Source organism: Heptranchias perlo, chromosome 6, assembly GCF_035084215.1.
Source record: "Heptranchias perlo isolate sHepPer1 chromosome 6, sHepPer1.hap1, whole genome shotgun sequence".
In the NCBI taxonomy this organism is placed as follows: domain Eukaryota; kingdom Metazoa; phylum Chordata; class Chondrichthyes; order Hexanchiformes; family Hexanchidae; genus Heptranchias; species Heptranchias perlo.
Genome location: NC_090330.1, coordinates 12,189,319 through 12,210,483, shown reverse-complemented (window position 1 = coordinate 12,210,483; position 21,165 = coordinate 12,189,319). Strand labels below are relative to the sequence as shown.

General features: G+C 41.6%; 1 protein-coding gene across 1 annotated transcript in view; it reads left to right on the top strand.

The window, feature by feature from the left end:
* rp2 (RP2 activator of ARL3 GTPase) overlaps window positions 1-5,535 on the top strand; it is a 28,328-nt gene extending 22,793 nt beyond the window's left edge. Inside the window, exon 5 of the mRNA XM_067985762.1 lies at window positions 1,130-5,535. Coding sequence (XP_067841863.1) covers window positions 1,130-1,213 — 84 coding nt within the window. The 3' untranslated portion in view covers window positions 1,214-5,535. The remainder of the gene's footprint in view (window positions 1-1,129) is intronic.
* Window positions 5,536-21,165: the final 15,630 nt, after the last annotated feature.

Sequence of the window (21,165 nt, the reverse complement as noted above, 5' to 3'; positions counted from 1 at the left end):
TGCAATGCCCCATTGTACAAAATGGTGACTAATCTCACCATGAAAAAGATTTTGTAATGCTGTATAGTAAGTAACTTGCACATGCTCAAATGATGAGCAGAGTGGATTCTGTTTTTTCAAGACATGTCAATGTTTCTGAAAACTTAAAAATATCTTATAAAAGTTGAATAAAGTGATGCTGAAAGCATGAATCTTTGGATTTTAGGTGATGCTTTGAACTGTTCAGCTGAATTTGCAATGAACGAATATCACAGATCGATTGCTGGCCATGTATAGCACTGTTTTAATCTGGCTCTTACCACTTGAATCATACTCTGCACTGTTAAAAGGAACATATGCTTTCTGTTGCTTAGAATGCTCTTTTTGATCAAACCCATTTACCTGCCACTTTATCCTTAATCCAGGTTCTTTCTAAAAATGCATCTGTTTGGCTCGTGAGCTAATTTATATTCATTGCGATGTACTGTTCTACTGTCAAGACAGTTGGATGTTTTGATAGTTGTGCAGTAAGTTCAGTGCAGTTCAGTTACCTTTTAACAAGACAAAGTACTGTATGATTTTCCTTGTTACTCCTAACTTCCTCATTTTTACTTTGCATGTTTGCATTACTATCTGCTCATTAGACAACTAACAAATGTGGGTTTGAGTCCTCTCAAGATGGATGGCAAGTCTAAAGAGCACTTCATGAGCAGTATGTTGAGCAGATCAACTCACTGTAAAATGTGAGAGTGCATTCGCATAATCATCCAGGCCGCAGTGGGGGGGGCACCCACCATACCTCATGGAAAAGTGCTTCCACTAGTTGGGGATGTAGAGCTTCAGCAGCAACTGCTTGCTTGTCTACAACGCAATCATAACCAAGCGCTGGCTATATGAGCTTGTGATGTTTTACCTGACCTCCAAATAATGCCTTCCAGCAGCTGTTGTCCTAAGTCTTGAGTTTGCTCAGCAGCTATATGACGGATGTCTGCCTTCTGTGGAAAGTTGTAAACGGGGCAGCTTGTATTCCTTGATGCTCGAGACGTTCGATTCCAGCATCATGCTGTACTGACAAATTATTTTTAACAGCAACTTGATTAAGGCATGGAAGCTTACAAAAGTGTTTTCTTTGTTTCTGTCCGCTAAACAGGTCTTTGTTTCTGAAAGCAAGTCTTCAGCATCCCAAGATGTGGACAATTTCTATAACTTTGCTGATATGCAGATGGGAATGTGAAAATGAACACTGGTTACATGTGAATATCTAATCTGCACATGGTTATTTTCCCATTAAGTAGAATATCTTAGCATTGAACTACTGGAAATTAGTTGTATTGTGATAAACGGGTGTTTAATTCTTAAGATTTAACACCCCGAATGTAACATTGTCCAACTGTTTCCAAAGTAATGCTAGTCATAATATATAACCAAAGCATTTTCAGCAGTTTTGTACAATACCTCTTTTAAGCTCCCTCCTCTTCAGCTAAAAAGAATTTTTAGGAAGAATCCATTAAAGGGGAGGAAATGTTTCTGGAGTACTTTTGTTTGATGTAATCATAGAATATTACTGCACAGAATGAAGACATTTGGGCCGGCTTTGCTGGCTCTGATCCCCATTCCTCTGATCTTTTTAACTTTTTCTTTTTTCACCCGTTCATTAAATAGAAGAAAATATTAGCCCAAGAAGAATTTTAATTTCCAACCCTTGCAAAAACTGCCAATTTTCTTGAGGCTGTCTAGTCAGGTTAGACTCACTTTGATGGGTTACTGCAGTTTTAGCAACAACCTGCATTTATCTAGGTTCTTTAATGTAATCAAAAACACTGCTCAAAGCAGGTGTGTAGAAAATGGCCACTGTGCCAATAAAGGAGGGATTGGGAGAGGTGACCAAAAGATGGATTCAATTGAAAATCCAAGTCACTACAGGTTGGGAAACCTGCATCGCTTGCAGATAAAATGAGATCCAACTCGTGGGTGTCCATGCTGGGAAGGAAATTGATTTAAAAAAAAAAAATTCCTGGGGTGAATTTTCAACAAAAAGTACTTTTTTCCCACCCCCCCCTCCCCCCCCCCAAAAAACACCACTTCCCAAGACTTAGTTGCCTCTATAGACTGAGGTGTGTTTTAAGTATTTTTCATCTTTTAGGAAAGTGACATTTGTGGTACTGGCACAATGTGACACATTTTAATGGATTTCTTACTGCAATCTGAAAAATATAACCTTGGCTTAAAATTGAGTTTAGATTTTTTTTATATGTAATTGATGTAAACCTTTAAACAGTACACCAGATTATACCTTCCTCTTTATAATAAAAATGCCATATTACATTTTAGGAGCACTTGGGAGGCTAGTTCATGATGGAAACTAATGGAAAAGATATACTGTACAAGCTGTTTTTCAGATCTACCTGCATTGAGACATTTCTTATCGTTATAGCAAACTCTTTGGCTTGCAAGAATGGCCATGGTTTTAAATTTTATTGTGGTGAATGGTGGCTTCTGAATTTTCTCAATGCTGCAACCTTGTACTAAAAATTTTACATGTAATCAATATTTTGTATATAAAATAATTACATTTTTAGTAAATTGTTTTTACTATTTTTCTTGTCAGTGTAAATGTACATACTGTAGGTCTTAAATTGTGAACTGTATTTTAAGGATTAATTCAAAGAATCTGAAGGCACAAGAGATGGAAAAATCTTTTAGAATGTAACTAAACAAAACTTTTACCCCTACTAACCAAGATAGAATCTCTTTATAAAAGGGTGGGGTGGGAGAGGAGAGGGTTGCATGAAGGGCTGGGCAATCTGGCCCATTGCAGTTGACACTATTGATTGTTCAACTAAGAAGTTTCCCTGTACTACAGGGAGGTTTGTCCCTCATTGTTTTGGTGCAATAATTTGTTCCTGTTGGTCATGTTACTAATGACTCAGCTGAGATTGGCAATTTGTCGTCGAGGCAAGCCTGGGTAGCTGGCAGGGATTTTAAAAAATTGAGACCAGCAGCTTTGGCTTTTTTAAGTAAAATTGATATAAATGTTATCTACTGGCCAAAATGACCACAAACCTTTTCAGGTTAAACACAATATGGCTGCAATATTTTTATTCATGCAACTTTTAAATTCTATTTGCTTCCCTTATGTAACAGAACAAAGTTTCCACGTCAAAGGTGTCTAAAAATAGTACCTTACTGATTCCTAAAATTCGTGGATTTTTCATGTAACTTCTTTACTGAAGGAAAAACCAATGAGCTAATTTTGGTAATATGTTCCTTGCTGCAACATTAGTTCTGGCATAACTAACTGAAAAGATTTATTTATATATACATGTATGTGTGTAGTCTAAACTAAAATGGCAAATGCATTCATGATACGCAGTACTAAAGTCTTCAAATAATTTGCCACGGTCTTGGAATTTCAGTATAGAAGTCAGTTTGCACAATGGTATAATTCCCAGCCATCATTGGCAGAGGCAACACTAGTGAATGCTTGTAAAGAAATCAATGGAGAAAATTAAAAGTTGCTCGAGGCACTCTTTCTGCTCATAGATCATAGATGGTTACAGCACAGAAATCAGCTATTTGCTCCATTAAGTCTGTACCAGCAAGTCTAATCCTACACTCCAGCTTGCTCCCCATACTGTTTAATATTCCTATTTTTCAAGCAATTGTCTAATTCCCTTTTAAAAGAACATAAGGACACTGCATCAACAACAGTTTGTGGCATAAAGTTCTACATCCTAACCACTTTTGAATTACATTTTTTAGTAAAGTTGTCTTTAATTCTTTGTGATTATTGTAAATTTATGTGCTCTCATTATCATGCAGAACATTTGCAATTCTATTGCTACCTCATCATAATCTTGAAGGTCACCCCCTCAATCTTCCCTGCTCCAGTAGGGAAAAAAAGCCCTATTATGATGAAACCCAGACAAATAAACTTTTGGAATCTTCTGAGTATGGGATATTGCTGAAGGATAATGCAAAAGGCAGGGTATGGGAACAGACCATTCATATCAGTTCCATGTGCAACTCTTCTCTATCTTGGACTCTACATTCCTCAATTAGTCTCCTAAAGAATATTTCTACATTGTATTCCCTGAACCCAAATGTAATTGAGCTACAAATACTATATCTATGTATCTTCCCCCTCTCCCTCCATTATTCAACCCAGTTAGTTGCTGTGTTTCCAGCAAAACTGGAGTCATTGCACTCTGTTGAGATTTGACTCTCTCTGTTTATACTCGAGTATTTGATAGAATGTGATCATTCCTTTGCTCCTGGAACATGCAAATAGACATCTACTAGCAATCTTTGAAACTTTCCTTCCCAGGTTTCTTGAACCAACTATAAAGAAAGACAAGAATAATGTAGGAGGTTCAAGCCTCACTATTACCAAAAACAGATTGGTATTAAAGAAAAATTGACATCCTTTGTGATTAGTTACACAGCTTTGTCATATCAAACATTAATAAAAATCAAGCTGTTCACTTAGATGTCCTTCCCATTCCCCAAAATTGTGTGAGTACATTTATACATTTGATTTTCCTCCTTCCTTTCCTTAAGGTAGTGCTGCATTGCAAGGGTATGGTTCCACAGATTCTGGTAGTTCTTTAGTACTTTATACATTGGCCACTCTTCATCTGTGAGCCTAGACCGTTTGATCATCACAGGCTGAACCTGATCCTGTTCTCACCAAATGGCCATCTGCGAGTAGGGATCATTGGACAGCAATTGGGAGAGGGGCTGCTTTTAAAAAAAAAAAAAATTACCCCCCCCCCCCCTCCCCTGTCCCCAGTCCAGGGATATTGATTTCAATTGTGATGCCTCTAAAGCTGCAACACTTGAAATCAATACTCATTATTAATGTGTGCTAACTTGCCGTACATTTAGAACCTCTAGTACTTCTCAATGTTACTACTGATTACAAAGTGAAGTTATTTAACGAGAAAAGGTGCATTGGACGTGGCTTCCAATGCATTGTAGTCTCAAATATAATTCTATTTATTAAAAAATAGTTTCCTAAAGGTAGGTCAACTTTTAAAAAGATAGCTTATCATTTTCAACCCTAATTACAGGTAATTGAGAAAGTACTGCTTAAAATTAAATGAAACCATGGGAATTCTTTGTGATGCCCCATCCAAAACTGCTTTTCATAGTGGAATGGTTCAGATATTCTGGGATGCTCTTACTGTTGCAATAATAATACATAACATACACTTAGTGGCATCACAAATACAAAAAACCATATTAAACTTTCATTCTGTAGGACTCACTTTGGTTGACTGCCTATAGAGATTCTACTACTACACTATTCCCTTAAAGATCAGTTTCAGTGAAGGCATGAGCATGAAAATGGCATTGAATTTTGTTGGAACATAACATGTCCACAAAGCTATAGAAGAAATTAATGATGTGAAGTGGTTTCATCAGTATTTAGCCAGTATATTTGTCAGCAAATTAATCGTGTTGCTTGTAATTTTGTATATTATGCAATTTGTATGTAACTTTATTTTTGCTAGTATTTGTTGTAAACTTTTTTATTAAACACTACTGCTATAATTTATGGTGTTTTGGAAAATTTGATTTTTGCCTTGATTTTAATCAGTTGAAAATAACACTCCAAAACCATTTGCTTGTCCTGTGTACGGACTTAAATCAACAATCTCCTCATCATAGACCTTAACACTGGATGGGGCGGGGGGGGTGGTAGGTGGTAAAGAGGGAAACTGGATGATGAGGTGCATCAGTCAACTGACTGCTTGTCAATTTCATTTTTAAAAAAAACTTCCGTTGTGACCTTAAACTCATTCACTCTTGTCGTAAGTTTTACCTAAGTAATGGAGCATATCTATGTGAGGCATTCCTCTTCTAAACAGATTGCAATAAGTGTTTTGAAAAGTTTGGACTTTAAAGTATTTGGACAGTGAGTCGGTATTAAATTGGCTTTATGAAAATCGGTGCATGGAGAAAGTAGACCTCAAACATTACGTTCTTAACATAAAATGTTGGAACTTTTTTGAGATTAGGCAAATGAGGGTAGGTAAATCCAAAAACTCCTCAGCTGTCTATGAACCACACTCCATCCACTGGCCAGACTTTGGATCACTATCATGAGGCTCATACTGGCAATTTGGGCCCTGGTTCATGATTCCCACACCACTTTGCACCCTGGTCTCATGCCAGGCCTGGACATCCACCACAGAATTTCTCACCGCCATTTTCCCAAGCTTCTCTAAGTTTCTATGCCATGTTTAGTTTTTGTATTTTGTAAACATCTAAGCTTTTATGGCCGTGTCCCTTTGCATACATATATTGGCTGCTCAGGACCTGAGCTCTTCTAACCCTCTACGTATTGCCTCCTGGCTCATTTTGCATTCCCTTTCATGTTCTGAATTATCTTGGACAGAAATGCTCCCTGGTATTTCACTGGCCCAGTTGTCAGCTGCCACATCTGGCTTGACCTGAGCAATAACTGATCTCTATCTCCATGGTGCATTCTTCCTGTGCTAGTATCTTCCTGGATGGTAAGAACATTCTCAGACACCTTTTCTCAATGATTCTCTTATGTCTGTTCCCTCCATCACTGTCAATGATAAGTGGGAGGAATTTGCATTTTCTTTGTTTGCTTTTGAGACAATGTGTGGCTGCCTTCACCTCACCACTTCCCATCCCCCAACCCATCACTCAGCTATGGACTCTACCCACCAAAGCCCAGCCTGATCTCCATTTGACTCTCCTCCTGTTCCCTTGCCGCCACCCAGGTCCTAACCACTTGATCAGCTTTCCGCATGCTAAAGCTCGCTGATATTGCAAGTGGTCCTCTCTGCACCGATACAGTGCACTACCCCTTCCAAAAAACAACCTTCCACCAATTCCATCCTACAGCTAAAGCCCCATATCAAACTTAATGCATTCGAGAACTTTGAAGACAAAGGTTGTCACCACCCAGCTCCATGCTCACCTTTGTCACAATGTCCTGGTTATCAAAGCATGGAGATCGCCACCGTGGTCAGTCATCCTCAGTGACTGTGAACATGGCATATTATCCTGCCTTGTCCATAGCATTCAACATTATCAACCATTCTATCCTCCTCCATTACAACTCCTCTGTGGTCTGCCTCAGTGGGACTGCCTTCACCTGATTCTGCTTCCGATTATCCCAACGTAGCCTGTACATCTCCAGCAATGGATTCTCTGCCTGCCTGATATGGTAATTTCTGGATTGCCCTCCAGTTTCATCCTTTGCCCCTTTTTCTCATGTTACACCTTGACCACGTGTTCTGTAGTCAGTCAAGTTTTTATATTTATGCGGATGATCCCCAGCTCTGCCATTCCATGATCAGATTGCTTGTCCAACATCAAGTTCATGAGCCCAGAACCATCTCCAACTTGACACTGGGCTGACTGATTCCCTCCTACTCAGCTCAGGCTAGAAATTCAGTACCCTTGCCTCAGACTCTATCCTGCTTCACAGCTGCTCATTCAGGTTTAAGCTGACTGTTTATGCACTCTATCCTATTTAATGTTGGGCTGAGCAACAACAACTTGCATTTATATAGCACCTTTTAACGTAGTAAAACATCCCAAGGCACTTCACAGGAGTGTTTTCAGACAAAATTTGACACCAAGCCATGTGAGATGTTAGGATATGTGACCAAAAGCTTGGTCAAAGGTAGGTTTTAAGGAGTGTCTTAAAGTGGGGGCAGTGGTAGAGAGGTTTAGGGAGGGAATTCCAGAGCTTAGGGCCTAGATAATTGAAGGCACGGCTGCCAATGGTGGGGTAAAGGAAATCAGGGATGCACGAGAGGCCAGAATTGGAGGAATGCAGAGTTCTTGAGGGTTGTAGAGTTGGAGAAGGTTACAGAGATAAGGAGGCCATGGAGAGATTTGAACACAAGAATGAGAACTTTAAATTGGAGGTAATGGGGGACTGGGAGCCAATGTACGTCAGTGAGCACAGGGGTGATGGATGAATGGGACTTGGTGTGAGTTAGTCTAAAGGTGGCAGAGTTTTGGATGAGTTGAAGCTTACAAAGAGTGGAAGATGGGAGTCTGGCCAGGTGAGCATTGGAATATTCGAATTGCGGGTAACAAAAGCATAGATGAGAGTTTCAGCAGTAGATAGCCTAAGACGGGTGGATGGTCGGAAGAGAAGCCAATGCAGGAGATTCTCAGGCTATGAAGTTTAAGTACAACATCCTATCCCTTACCAATACATCCTACTTCCACCATTGTAATATTACCCACTTCTGACTATACCTTGCTTCCAAATGTTTTGTAAAAAAATTTCTTCTAACACCTCTCCTCGCTGTGTGATCATTTTAAATTTGAGAGGTGACATCACGTGCAAGGACTTTGGGGAGTAAAGGGAGGTTGGAGATGGGACGGTAGTTCACAAAGACTGATGGTCAATTGCCATTTTTAGCCATTTATGCCATTTCCCTGGCAGGTGTGCTGAAGTTATGGCAATAGGAGAATCCCCATGTAAATTCCAGACTATAAGGAGGGAAAAGGTTGGTAACATTAATACTTGCATCTGGTTAGAGTGTAACTTTTAAAAAATGTTGTAGTATTTTTCTACTCTTATAGCAGTCATGATTTACAAAAACCTTACTTTGACAGCTATACTTCCTATACAATTTTATAAGCTTCATATGGAAACTAATTTTTGAGATAAAATACTGCAATTGGAGGGCTCTTACAGTCCCTGTGCAACAACAGAAAAAATGGCAATCAAAAAATTGTTGCATGTTTTTCAAACTGAGTTTAGATCGAGTCCACTTGTGGCAGTCTGTGGATAAAACTGTTAAAATGCAGCGCCATAAATCAGATCAGGAAACAGCCAGTGGCAAATTTTTGTCTGTACAAGTATTACAGAATTTATTGCTACTGATGAATGTGTGGAATTTGACTTTGGTCACCTTAAGCTGAAATCTTAACTGGTTGATCACTTACTCCCTTCCCTTTTGGATAAATTGGTTTCTTAGATGAGGTTGCATAATAATTTAAACCATAATTTTGCCTTTTAGCTTTGGTGAAAATGTTTGTCAAATTTCTTAAAACCAATGTTGCTGAAGAGATTGCAGTTCCCTGTGTTGGATACAGTTATTGCTGCTGATTACAATTTGTAATAAACTCTTCTCATTGAGTAAGTGATGTTAATTTGGTGGACATCTGACAAGTATCTCTGAATTTTGGACATTCTAGTCACAGTAACATCATTCTGGGCAAGGGATATTTATGGTAACTGAGAATGTTGTTAAAAAGCTAAATCATCTGAATTTGTCTGTTTTGGATTAATTTGATATATCTCTATTTTGCTTAAATCATAATGTAGGAACAAAATTCTGCAAATACTTTGGGACTCAGTCTGACTCTTTTTAGCTTTCCTGGTCCAAATCTGGATTTTCCAACTCTTTATTTTGCCAAATCAAGAATTCACTTTTAATATTCTTTTGAGTGAACAATAACTATAGTTTATAGCACAAAGGGAAGCCATTCGGCCTCCCGTGTCTGTGCCTAAATTTAATCCACTGGTTCAAGTGAACTAGCAATTTTCAACGGTAGACTGTCTTGGGTTGAGACAGTACAGGAAACTCCTTGGTATACAGGGCTGGATACCTGTGATGCAGACAAAGTGAGGAAGTCATGAACCACGGACTGTAGACCAAGTGGTTACCAAGAGAAAGTAGTGATTTTATTAGAAATGGCAGTTATAGGAGGGTGCTATCTTCAGAAGACTAGATATCCTTTTTCTCTAGCTGCACCAGGGAGTCTTGAATGGCCTGTTCCCTCCCAGGTGCCAGGATAAGGGACATGTGCAGTGGATAAGATTCTGGAAAGGGGAGGGGGGTGAGGCAACCTGAAAACTTGTTTCATGCTGGAACCAATGACATAGCGAATAATAAGATGGAAGTCTAGCAAAAAGATTTTGAGAAGTTAGTAGTACTCCTGCTTTCTAATTAACACTATCAGGATTACTCCTAGTGCCTTATTAATTGAAGGCACAATTACAGCAACAGAAAGGAAAATTTGTATTGATGGTGCTTAGACAGAATCCAGTTAGAGTTATGAAGTAATAAGGGATCTGTTATATTGGGAGTACATTAGAGACCACGGAATAATGGGAAGCAAATCTAGAATGAAAAATGTTAGCAATTTGTAAAAGTTTGCAGTAGTAATGGTTGTAATCATGGGAGATTCAATTATCCTGAAGTCAACTGGGATAAGGCAAAAGTTTGTATTCAAACTAGGCAGGGATTCTACATACAGGATAGTTTCCTTAATCAGTATGTTGCATGCTTAACAAGGAAGGATGCAGTGCTGGATATGGTTCTGGGTAATGAGGCAGGATAAGTAGTGACCTGAAGGTAGGAAAACATGGGAAATAGTGACCATAATCTAATTAGGTTCACAACAACAACAACTTCCAATTATATGGCACCTTTAATGTAGTAAAACATCTCGTGGCGCTTCACAGGAGTATTGAGAACATAATATGAGAAATAGGAGCAGGAGTAGGCTCAACAGCCCCTCAAGCCTGCTCCGCTATTCAATAACATCATGGCTGATCTTTGACCTCAACTCCACTTTCCCGCCCGATCCTCATATCCCTTGATTTCCCATAAGTCCAAAAATCTATCTATTTCAGCCTTGAATATACTCAACAACTGAACATCCACAACCCTCTGGGTGAAGAAATTCCTCCTCATCTCAGTCCTAAATGGCCAATCCCTTATCCTGAGACTATGCCCCCTAGTTCTAGACTGTCCAGCCAGGGGAAACATCCTCTCAGAATCTTATCTGTTTCAATAAGGTCACCTCTCATTCTACTAAACTCCAGAGGGTATAGGCCCATTCTACTCAATCTCTCCTCATAGAACAACTCTCTCATCCTAGGAATCAGTCTAGTGAACCTTCGTTGCACCGCCTCTAAGGCAAGAATATCCTTCCTTAGGTAAGGAGACCAAAACTGTACACAGTACTCCAGGCGTGGTTTCACCAAAACCCTGTACAATTGCAGCAAGACTTCCTTACTCTTATACTCCAACCCCTGTGCAATAAAGGCCAACATATCATTTGCCTGCCTAATTGCTTGCTGTACCTGCATGCTAACTTTGTATTTCTTGTACAAGGACACCCAAATCTCTCTGAATACCAACATTTAATAGTTTCTCGCCATTTAAAAAAGATTCTGTTTTTCTATTCTTCCAACCAAAGTGAATAACTTCATATTTCCCCACATTATATTCCATCTGCCACTTTCTTGCCCACTCACTTTTGCCAATTTGATTTGCCCAGTCTATGTGAAGATTAAAATTCACCACAATTATTGCATTACCTTTGTTACAAGCTCCCCTTATTTTTTGATTACTCCTCTGTCTAACAGTATAACTACTGTTAGGGGGCCTATAAATTACTCCCAACATTTTTTTTTTGCCCCTTGTTATTTCTTATCTCCACCCATACTGATTTTACTTCCTGATCTTCCGAGCCAAGATCCTTTCTCACTACTGTCTTTATGCCATCCTTTGTTATCAGGGCTACCCCATTCCATCCTTTTCTATTTTGCTTGTCTTTTCGAATAGTCATGTAACTTGGAATATTTACTTCCCAACCTTGGTCGCCTTGCAACCATGTCTCAGTAATGGCTACTAGATCAAACCCATTTATCTCTATTTGTGCCATTAATTCGTCCATCTTGTTACAAATGCTTTGTGCATTCAAATAAAGCGTCTTTAATTTTAACTTTTTGCTATTTTTCCCTGATTTGACCTTGTTCGCTGATGCACTATTACCGTTGAACTTTCTGTCCCTTCCTGACACCGTCTGTTTATCTTTACCCAAAACGCTACACTGCTCTACGGCCTTAGGTTTTCTCTTTAGGTTTATAAATTTATCCTTACCTGAACCCTCCCCCCGACACACTTTTTAGTTTAAAGCCCTATCTTCCGCCCTAGTTATTCGATTTGCCAGGACACTGGTCCCAGCCTGGTTTAAGTGGAGCCCATCCCAATGGAACAGCTCCCTCTTTCCCCAGTACTAATGCCAATGCCCTTTGAATCAAAACCTCTGTCTCCCACACCATTCTTTGAGCCACGCATTTAACTCTCTGATCTGTTTGACCCTATGCCAACTTGCACGTGGCTCAGGGAGTAATCCAAACCTTTGAGGTTCTGCTTATTAATTTGGACCCTAGCTCCTCAAACTCCCTCAGCAGAACCTCATTCCTAGTTCTACCTGTGTTGTTGGTTCCTATGTGGACCATGACAACTGCATCCTCCCCTTCATGCTGCAAGTTCTTCTACAGCCACGAGTAGATATGCTTAAGCCAGGCACCGGGCAGGCAACACAGCCTTCAGGACACCCGATTGTGGCTGCAGAGAAAGGTATCTAACCCCCTTACTATACTATCCCCTAACACTAACACATTCCTTTTTACTCCCCCCACCTGAATGGCCTCCAGTACCATGGAGCCGTGGTCAAATTGCCCATTCTTCCTGCAGTCTTTGTTCTCATCCACACAGGTAGCAATTATCTCGTACCTGTTGGACAAGGTCAAAGGCTGAGGCTCCTTCATCACTGCATCCTGGGTCCCCATACCTCCCTGACTCACAGTCACACCCTCCTGTCCCTGACCACTGACCAAATCTAAACCACTACCTAACCTAAAGAGTGTGACTGCATCCTGGATCAAAGTGTCTAGATAACTCTTCCCCTCCCTGATGCATCGCAATGTCTGCAGCTCGGACTTCAGATCAACAACTCTATGCCGAAGTTCCTTGAGTTGCAGACACTTACCGCAGATGTGGTTGCTCGGGATCTCACTGGTCTCCACCAACTCCCACGTGCTACAGTTACGACACACCACCTGCCCTGCCATCTCAATCTAACCTTGTTTATATATTTAATTAATCAAAGTTTTTATGTAATTAATTGACTTGGTTTATTTTTAGTTTTTTTTAAAGCTAATTAATTTATCTACTTTAAACACCAAATTTGACACCGAGCCACATGAGATATTAGAACAGGTGATCAAAAGCTTGGCCAAAGAGGTAAGTTTAAAGGAGGAGAGAGAGATAGAGAGCCGGAGAGGTTTAGGGAGGGAATTCCAAAACTTAGGGGCCCAGGCAGCTGAAGGCACGGCCGCCAATGGAGCGATGAAAATTGTCAGTGTGCAAGAGGCCAGAATTGGAAGAGCGCAGAGATCTCAGAGGGTTGGAGGCGGTTACAGAGATAGGGAGGGACAAGGCCACAGAGGGATTTGAAAACAAGGATGAGAATTTTAAAATCGAGGCATTGGGGGACCAATGTTGGCCAGTGAGCACGTGGGTGATGGGTGAACGGGACTTGGTGCGCGCTAGGAAAAGGGCAGCAGAGTTTTGGATGAGCTCAAGTTTGCAGAGGGTGCAGCAAGGTGGGAGGCTGGCCAGGAGAGCATTAGAATAGTCGAGTCCAGAGATAAGAAAGGCATGGATGAGGGTTTCAGCAGCAGATGAGCTGAGGCAGAGGTGGAGATGGGCGATGTTATGGAGGTGGAAGTCCTAGAACGCTTTCAGCATAAATTCACCAGGACAATGACAGGGATCGAAAACTATAGTTATGAGGAGAGATTTAAGATGTTGGGAATATTTTCATTGAAGCAGAGAAGGCTAAGAAGAGAATTAATAGAGGTTTGTAAAATTATGAAGGGTTTGTTGGAATTTCTTCTGGTTGGGGAGTCATTGATGAGGGCACATTGATTTAAAATTTTCACTGAGTGAAGAAAGAAATTAGGAGAAATTTCTTTCGGCAGTGGGTTTTTGGAACACAAAGTACTTTGCCACATGGTTGGTTGAAGTGGAGGCCAATGCATCATGTAAGGGAAAATTGGATAAATATTTGAAGCAGAGAAAGATGCCAGGCTATAGAAAGTGGGACATTGGGATTAGTTTTGGATTGCTCTGACAAAGATCTAGTACAGACACAAAGTGTTGAATACCCTCCTTTTGTGCTGTGAACTGCTCTAGTTCTATGGGACAATTTAGGATTGTCAAGGGCCATCTTGTATTTCAGAGTGAAGGAATGGCAGAGATACTTAAGTATTTTGCATCAGTTTTTACAGAGGAAGGTGAAAGCAGGATTGTAGCAGTACCTGAGGATGTGAAAGAGCCAACACTGGAACTCACAGTATTTTTGAAAAAAAGTTATTGGGACTACAAATAGAAAAGTCACCAGATGTTACAAATCTCAGAATACAGAAGGAGGTTGGAGAAGAGATAAGCAGGTACTTACCATAATTTTCCCAAAAAATCTTTGAAAATTGGAATTATGCCAAAGGATTGGAGTGCTACATTCCTCTTCAAAAAGGGGACATGGATAAGCCAGGAAATTATAGGCCAAATAGTCTTTACTGAGCTGTGGGTAAAAGTTTAAGGTCCATAAAAAGGGAAATGTGACGGATGTTGTATACATGAATTTTCAGAAGGTGTTTGACAAAGTGCCACATATGAAATGAAGGCACCTGGTATTGAAGAGGATGTAGTCTCACACCATCCCGACTTGGAAATGTATCGCCATTCCTTCATCGTCGCTGGGTCAAAATCCTGGAACTCCCTACCTAACAGCACTGTGGGAGAACCTTCACCACACGGACTGCAACGGTTCAAGAAGACGGCTCACCACCACCTTCTCAAGGGCAATTAAGGATGGGCAATAAATGCTGGCCTTGCCAATGACGCCCACATCCCATGAACGAATAAAAAAATACATACAAAGGGCAAATGGGACTCTGGGTTTTATACATGGGGTACTGAGTATAAAAGTAAGGAAATGATGTTGAATTTGGTAGCACTCGCCCCTGAGTCTAAAGGTCTTGACATTAAGCCCTACTCTGAAGACTTGGACACATAATCTAGACTGACACTTCAGTGCAGCACTGAAGTAGTGCTGTATTTTTGGAGGTGCCATCTTTTGGATGAGACATTAAACTGAGGCCCTGCCTGCCCTCTCAGATGCAAATAAAAGATCCAATGACATTTTAAGAGCAGGGGAATTCTCCTAGTGTTCTAGTCATCTTATCCCTCAAACAATGCCACTAAAAACAGATTATCTGGTAATTTATCTCATTGCCGTCTGTGGGACCTTGAACTGCGCAAGTTGGCTGCTGCATTTGCCCAAATTAAAATTATGACTACACTTCAAAGATGCTTTATCGGCTATGGAGCGCTTTGGGGCATCTTGAGGACATGAAAGAGGTTATATATAAATATATACACAAGTTCTTTACAAGATATTGGTTAGGCCACAGCTGGGGTATTGAATGTAGTTCCGAGCACTCCATTATAGGAAAGATACTCGAGCCATGAAATTGGTGTAGATTCACCAGAATGATGCCAAGAATTAGAGAGCTATAGTTAAGAAGCAAGGCTCGGATGGGGATTTTTCGCTGAAACAGGGAAGGTTAAGGAGAATCCAAATGAGGTTTCAAAATGATCAAAGATTTTGAGAGAGTAAGTATTAAATGTTGTTTCTACTGATTTGCAAATTGTTGACAAAGGGGCAGAGATTCAGGATTACGACTAGGAGGGGAAGTCAGGAGAATTTTTTTTCAAATGGAGAGATATTGGAACATGTGAACAGATAAATATTTGAAAATGATGAACATAAAAGAATATTGAAAAGGGCTGTAAAATAGGATTGGTGTAGACTGCTTCAAATGAAGACTTGACATCAGCACAGACACAAATGAGCTGAATGCCCTCCATCTGTGCTGTATTTTTATGATCCCATAAATCAATGTCTCAATTTGTGATGGCATTGTTTAGGTTTAGCATATGTGTTCTTTAGCTTACAGTCATATAGTCTGCTTCTATCCTGGATAAATTCTTTGAAAAGTGGAATTATGCCAAAGGGCTGGAGTGTTCTATTCCTGTTCAAGAAAGGGGAAATAGACAAGCCAAGAAATCACAGGCCAAGAGTCTAGAGTCCATAATAAGGGAAATGTGATGGATGTTGTATATATGCATTTTCAGAAGGGGGTTAGTGCCTCATTATCTCTTCTCCAACCTCCTTCTGTATCCTGAGATTTATAACATCTGGTGACTTTACTTAGTAATTTTTTTAAAATTTGGTTTATGTTTCCTCCCTTTTCTTTGCTCGACTAACAATTTGGTTTCTTTAACTTGTTTTTGTAACTCATAGACCTGGATTCATCTTTTTTGTTCTTCTCTGACTGCTTTCACCTTTTTAAAAAAATACCACAGTGTACTTTCTATATTTATAGTACGTCATTATGATTTTCTGAGATTTTATTCCACTGGTCTATGTATACCCCTCCAACTAGTATGCATTTGTAACTCAATACTTGACACCACAACCCTTTGGTCTACCTATTATTGCAGCTAGATCAGATTCCTAACTTACATTATTAATTGTATACCTTTTGTTTTTGTATTCTGGTTTATCATTCAAATCATTTTAAGTTCCACATTTGGTTATCAATTTGCATTATTTCTGGAGCGTCTCATCATGATTAGGTGTCATAATAAAGGAAAATTGGTACATGGATGAACACTCTAGAGTCTGTCACATGGGGCTTACAACGCTTATGATTAGTTTGGTGATGTGAAATCCTGCGTGATCAAGAATTTCTAGCCATTTGGGAGAAAGGTTAGCTGAGAGTTAAGTGTTGATGTCAGCCAATTGCTGCCTTTTTATGGAAGATATATTTAGTATCAGAGCAAGAGAGAGAAATCACCTGCTGGAAATAATTTTGAGAACAAAGAAACCGGAAGGGAGGGTTGGAATTTGTTGAAGTCTCGTGCAGAAGGTTGGAGTGGGGGGGGGAGGTGTTGTCAGGAGTGCTGCAAGTGGGGAGGACGTGTGCACAGTGGGCATGGGAAGGGAACGAAAGCCAGGCGCACACTGCGCTGGGTCCGATACCACAGGTTGGGTGTGGCAATTTAAAAATTAGATTTTTCAGTGTGCAGTTTATCATAATTTATAAATACTAACAAAATGCAGCTGTTAAAATAATCTTATTTAAAGTTAGTAGTAGCCAGGGTGTGGATGGGGGTCACGTCCTGCAGAAAAATATCTTTTGATTGAATGTAATTGGCCATTTTTGTGGCTGAACAATCGGAAATGACACGCCAGACATGGCTGTAGGATCTGGTTGATCGAAGCATAGTGTTTGTGGACCAGGTGCTTTATAAAAAAATCAAACAACCTGTGCAAATTTGGGACACAATTCTCTCACACCTTTTTAAAACAAAAGATTGGTTATGAAGTAATTAGAAACTGTTGAACACGCCAGGTTTTTGCAACTTTTACATGTGTAATTGGGGAGGAAGGGAGTAGGTTCTTTGGGGAGTTTGTTGATTTACTTTTGAAGAGCATCAGTCATTTAAATTTTCACCCAGTGAGACTCCATTAACAGTTGCTTCACTACCACAGAATCAACATGACATGTTGGGCTTTATCCTGTATGTTTGTCTGCAATATCAAGGGACTGTGTTGTCTCTTCCAACAAACAGATTTTCTGCCATATGTGTTGTAATCAATCCTCATTCCATTCATCACTGTACTTTCTAATCTAAGGGCATATAGCTGACATTAAGTGATTGGTATATTGAAAACAGTTAGGTGTGTCTATTTTGGAAGCGAAGGGCCAAATTTGCATTTACTGCCAGGGTAATCATGTAATTATGAAGTAACTTTTTAATATTCATTCTTAGGTTGTGGGCGTCACTGGCAAGGCCAGCATTTATTGCCCATCCCTAGTTGCCCTCAGGAAGGTGGTGGTGAGCTTTTTTCTTGAACCGCTGCAGTCCATTTGGTGAAGGTGGTGGTGAGCCTTTTTCTCGAACCGCTGTAGTCCATTTGATGAAGGTACACCCACAGTGCTGTTAGGTACGGAGTTCCAGGATTTTCACCCAGCAACGATGATGGAACGGTGATATAAGTCCAATTTGGGGTGGTGTGTGACTTGGAGGGGAACTTCGAGGCGATGGTGCCCAGGGGGAAGGCTGCTCCCAGGTTTAATGACGCCTCACTCCAGGTATTATTGGATTTGGTGAGGAGGAGGGGGAGGACAGAGATCATCCCCCCGGCGGGCAGGAAGAAGCGGCCTGCCTCTGCCACCAAGAAGGCCTGGCTCGAGGTGGCAGAGAAGGTCACCTGCACCACCAACATATCGCGCACCTGCATACAGTGCAGGAGGCGCTTCAATGACCTAAGTAGGTCAGCCGAAGTGTGTACACTTATTCATTCCCCTACACTTCGTCTGCCATATCACCGCCCCCCACCCCACATCTCCTTCTGCACTGCCAACACTACTCTATCACATCACCCCTCACACCCACTCAAAGCTCATCCTCATCTTACCTGCATTTACTCACCTCGCCAGTACTCATCCCGCCACTACCACTCATACAATCTCATGGCTCTATCTCATACTCACTCTCTCATGCATCTCTTTCGCGGTCAGCCTCACTCAACCTGCCACTACCTGTGCTGCAGCCACAGGGCATGCATCACATATGTGCAGAAGGAAGCGTAAGGCAAACGTGTCGTGAGCATGAAGGGGATGCACAAGGGTGTTTGAGGGTTTGTCATGGTTTTTACCTATATTTAATCTCTGATCAACTCACATAACATATTATATTGGCACCACTACTGCTACGTCTTTGCGAATCTTGTCTGGTTTGTGCAATAATGCCCTTTCCTGAGGATCACCATGAAGACCCACAACTGATGACACCCATTGTGTCACTGCACAGTGGATATAGGTGTATTTGCAGGGCTCTTTTGTGCAGACGACTGAGAGACGTTGGCGATGTCCCCCGTGGCACCCTGGAAGGATGCGGAGGAGAAGTTGTTGAGGGCAGTGGTGACTTTGACAGCAACAAGTAAGAAGATGGTGCTCGGGCCAGCCGGGAGCAGCTCGGCATGAAGGAGGCTGCAGATGTCCACGACTACATGTCGAGTGACTCTGAGCCTCCGTGTGCACTGCTGCTCAGAGAGGTCCAGGAAGCTGAGCCTCGGTCTGTAGACCCTGTGGCGAGGGTAGTGCCTTCTGCGACGCATCTCTCTCTGCCATTGCCCTCCCTCCTGCTGTGCAGGTGGATGTGTCACAGCACTGTGTTGTGGGGCTCCACGTGTCAGAGGTGGACGGCGAGGCTGGTGATGCTGTTCGTCCTCCGAGGAGGTCATGACTGCCGCTACGGCGGCCCCCATCCGCAAGATGTACATTTGAGGGGGGTCCGCAAGGTAGGTAAATGTGTCTGGACACCGGGGTAAGTGTGCAAGTTTGTGAATTTTATTTGTTAGGGGGAGGGTGGTGGAGGCCAAACTTTGTCCAAAGTGACAGAGTGGCCTCCTCCAATGAGTGAAGGTCTCCACCCCCACCTGTCAAATGGACCTTTGCAGCTGCCACAGGCTGATGATTGCAACACATCCATTTGAAATGGGAGTGTTTCCCCCAGTACGGGAAACAGTCTCAGTTCATTGCAAAATTACACCCCTCCTAAAATATTAGGTCAATCAGGTCTGTAAACAACCTGAAGTACCTGTTTAATTACTTCAAGTGGCTCCCGGCCAGCTTTAATTGCCGGCGGGAGTCCCACATGCGGGGGCTGTGAGCGCATGTCAGCGCGTCACTGGGGAACCCGGAAGTGGGCGAGCTGGAGCCGGGCTCCGGACCCGCCCCGGGAATCCCTGATTTTCGCAGCCCCCTCCCGCACCTGCTCGGGGGTGCGAAAATCGAGCCCCATGTGTTTGGGAGGTGCTTTTGAAGAAGCCTTGGCGAGTTGCTGCAGTGTATCCTGTAGATAGTAAACACTGCAGTCATGATGCACTGGTGGTGGAGGGAGTGGATATCTAAGGCATGGATGGGCTACCGATCAAGTGGATTGCTTTGTCCTGGATGGTGTCAAGCTTCTTGAGTGTTGTTGGAGCTGCACCGATCCAGGAAAGTCGAGAGTATTCCATCACATTTCTGACTTGTACCTTCCAGGTGAAGAGGCTTTGGGGAGTCAGGAGGTGAGCCACTGGCCACAGAATACCCAGCCTCTGACCTGCTCTAGTAGTCACAGCATTTATGTGGCTGGCCCAGTTGAGTTTCTGGTCAATGGTGAACCCCATGTTGTTGATGGTCGTGGATTGGCAATGGTAATGCCATTGGATATGTTGGGGAAGTGGTTAGACTCTCTTGTTGGAGATGGTTATTACCTGGCACTTATGTGGCACGGATGTTACTTGCCACTTATGTTATCCAGGTCTTGCTGCATGGAGGCATGGACTGCTTCATAGGAAGGAACATAGGACCGGGAGCAGGCCATTCAGCCCCTCAAGCCTATTTAGCCATTCAGTTAGATCATGGCTGACCTGTATCTTAACTCGATTTATCTGCCTTGGTTCCCTTAATACCTTTGCCTAACAATAGGGTATTCATTATCTAAAGAATTACAAATGGAGATGAACACTGTGCAATCATCAGCGAACAGCCCCACCCTGAATGAAGAGAAGATCATTGATGAAGCAGCTGAAGATAGTTGGGCTGAGGACATTGGGTTTAGCATCTACCCAAATGACTTGTGTATTTTGCCATATTTCACACTTGCTGTTGATCCCCCCCCCCCATACAATTTTATGTATCATAAAAGATAAACAGCAACAATAATTGGAGAACAGATGTCCCATTTGATAATGGAATGTTTAAAAAGGAACAAAATGTAAGTCAAAATGGTACAGCACATTGTACAAAAAAATAAACCGACACAGGCAGCACGTACTTTCAGTTTGACTGGGCAGGTCATTGTAGGTTAGTGGTGCCCTCCTCTGGGAGGGGAGGGGTGGGAGCATTTGCAGTTGTATTTGTCCTGGTGACAATGTCATTCTATTGGCCCAGAATCAAATCGTACAAAGATTCACTTTCTTTCAATAAGCGACTGTGCTACCACTGAGCCAAGGTACCACTCTTGGCTCAGTGGTAGCACCCTCGCCTCTGAATCAGGTTGTAGATTCAAGCCCCATTTCAGAGACGAGCACACAGTCAATGCTGACACATCAATACAGTACTGATGCACTATCAGAGATGCCCTCTTTTGGAGGCGATGTTAAGCTGGACGTAAAAGAGCCCATGGCACTATTTGAAGAAGAGCAGGGGATTTCTCCCTCATTTATCCCTCGACCAACACCACCAAAAAC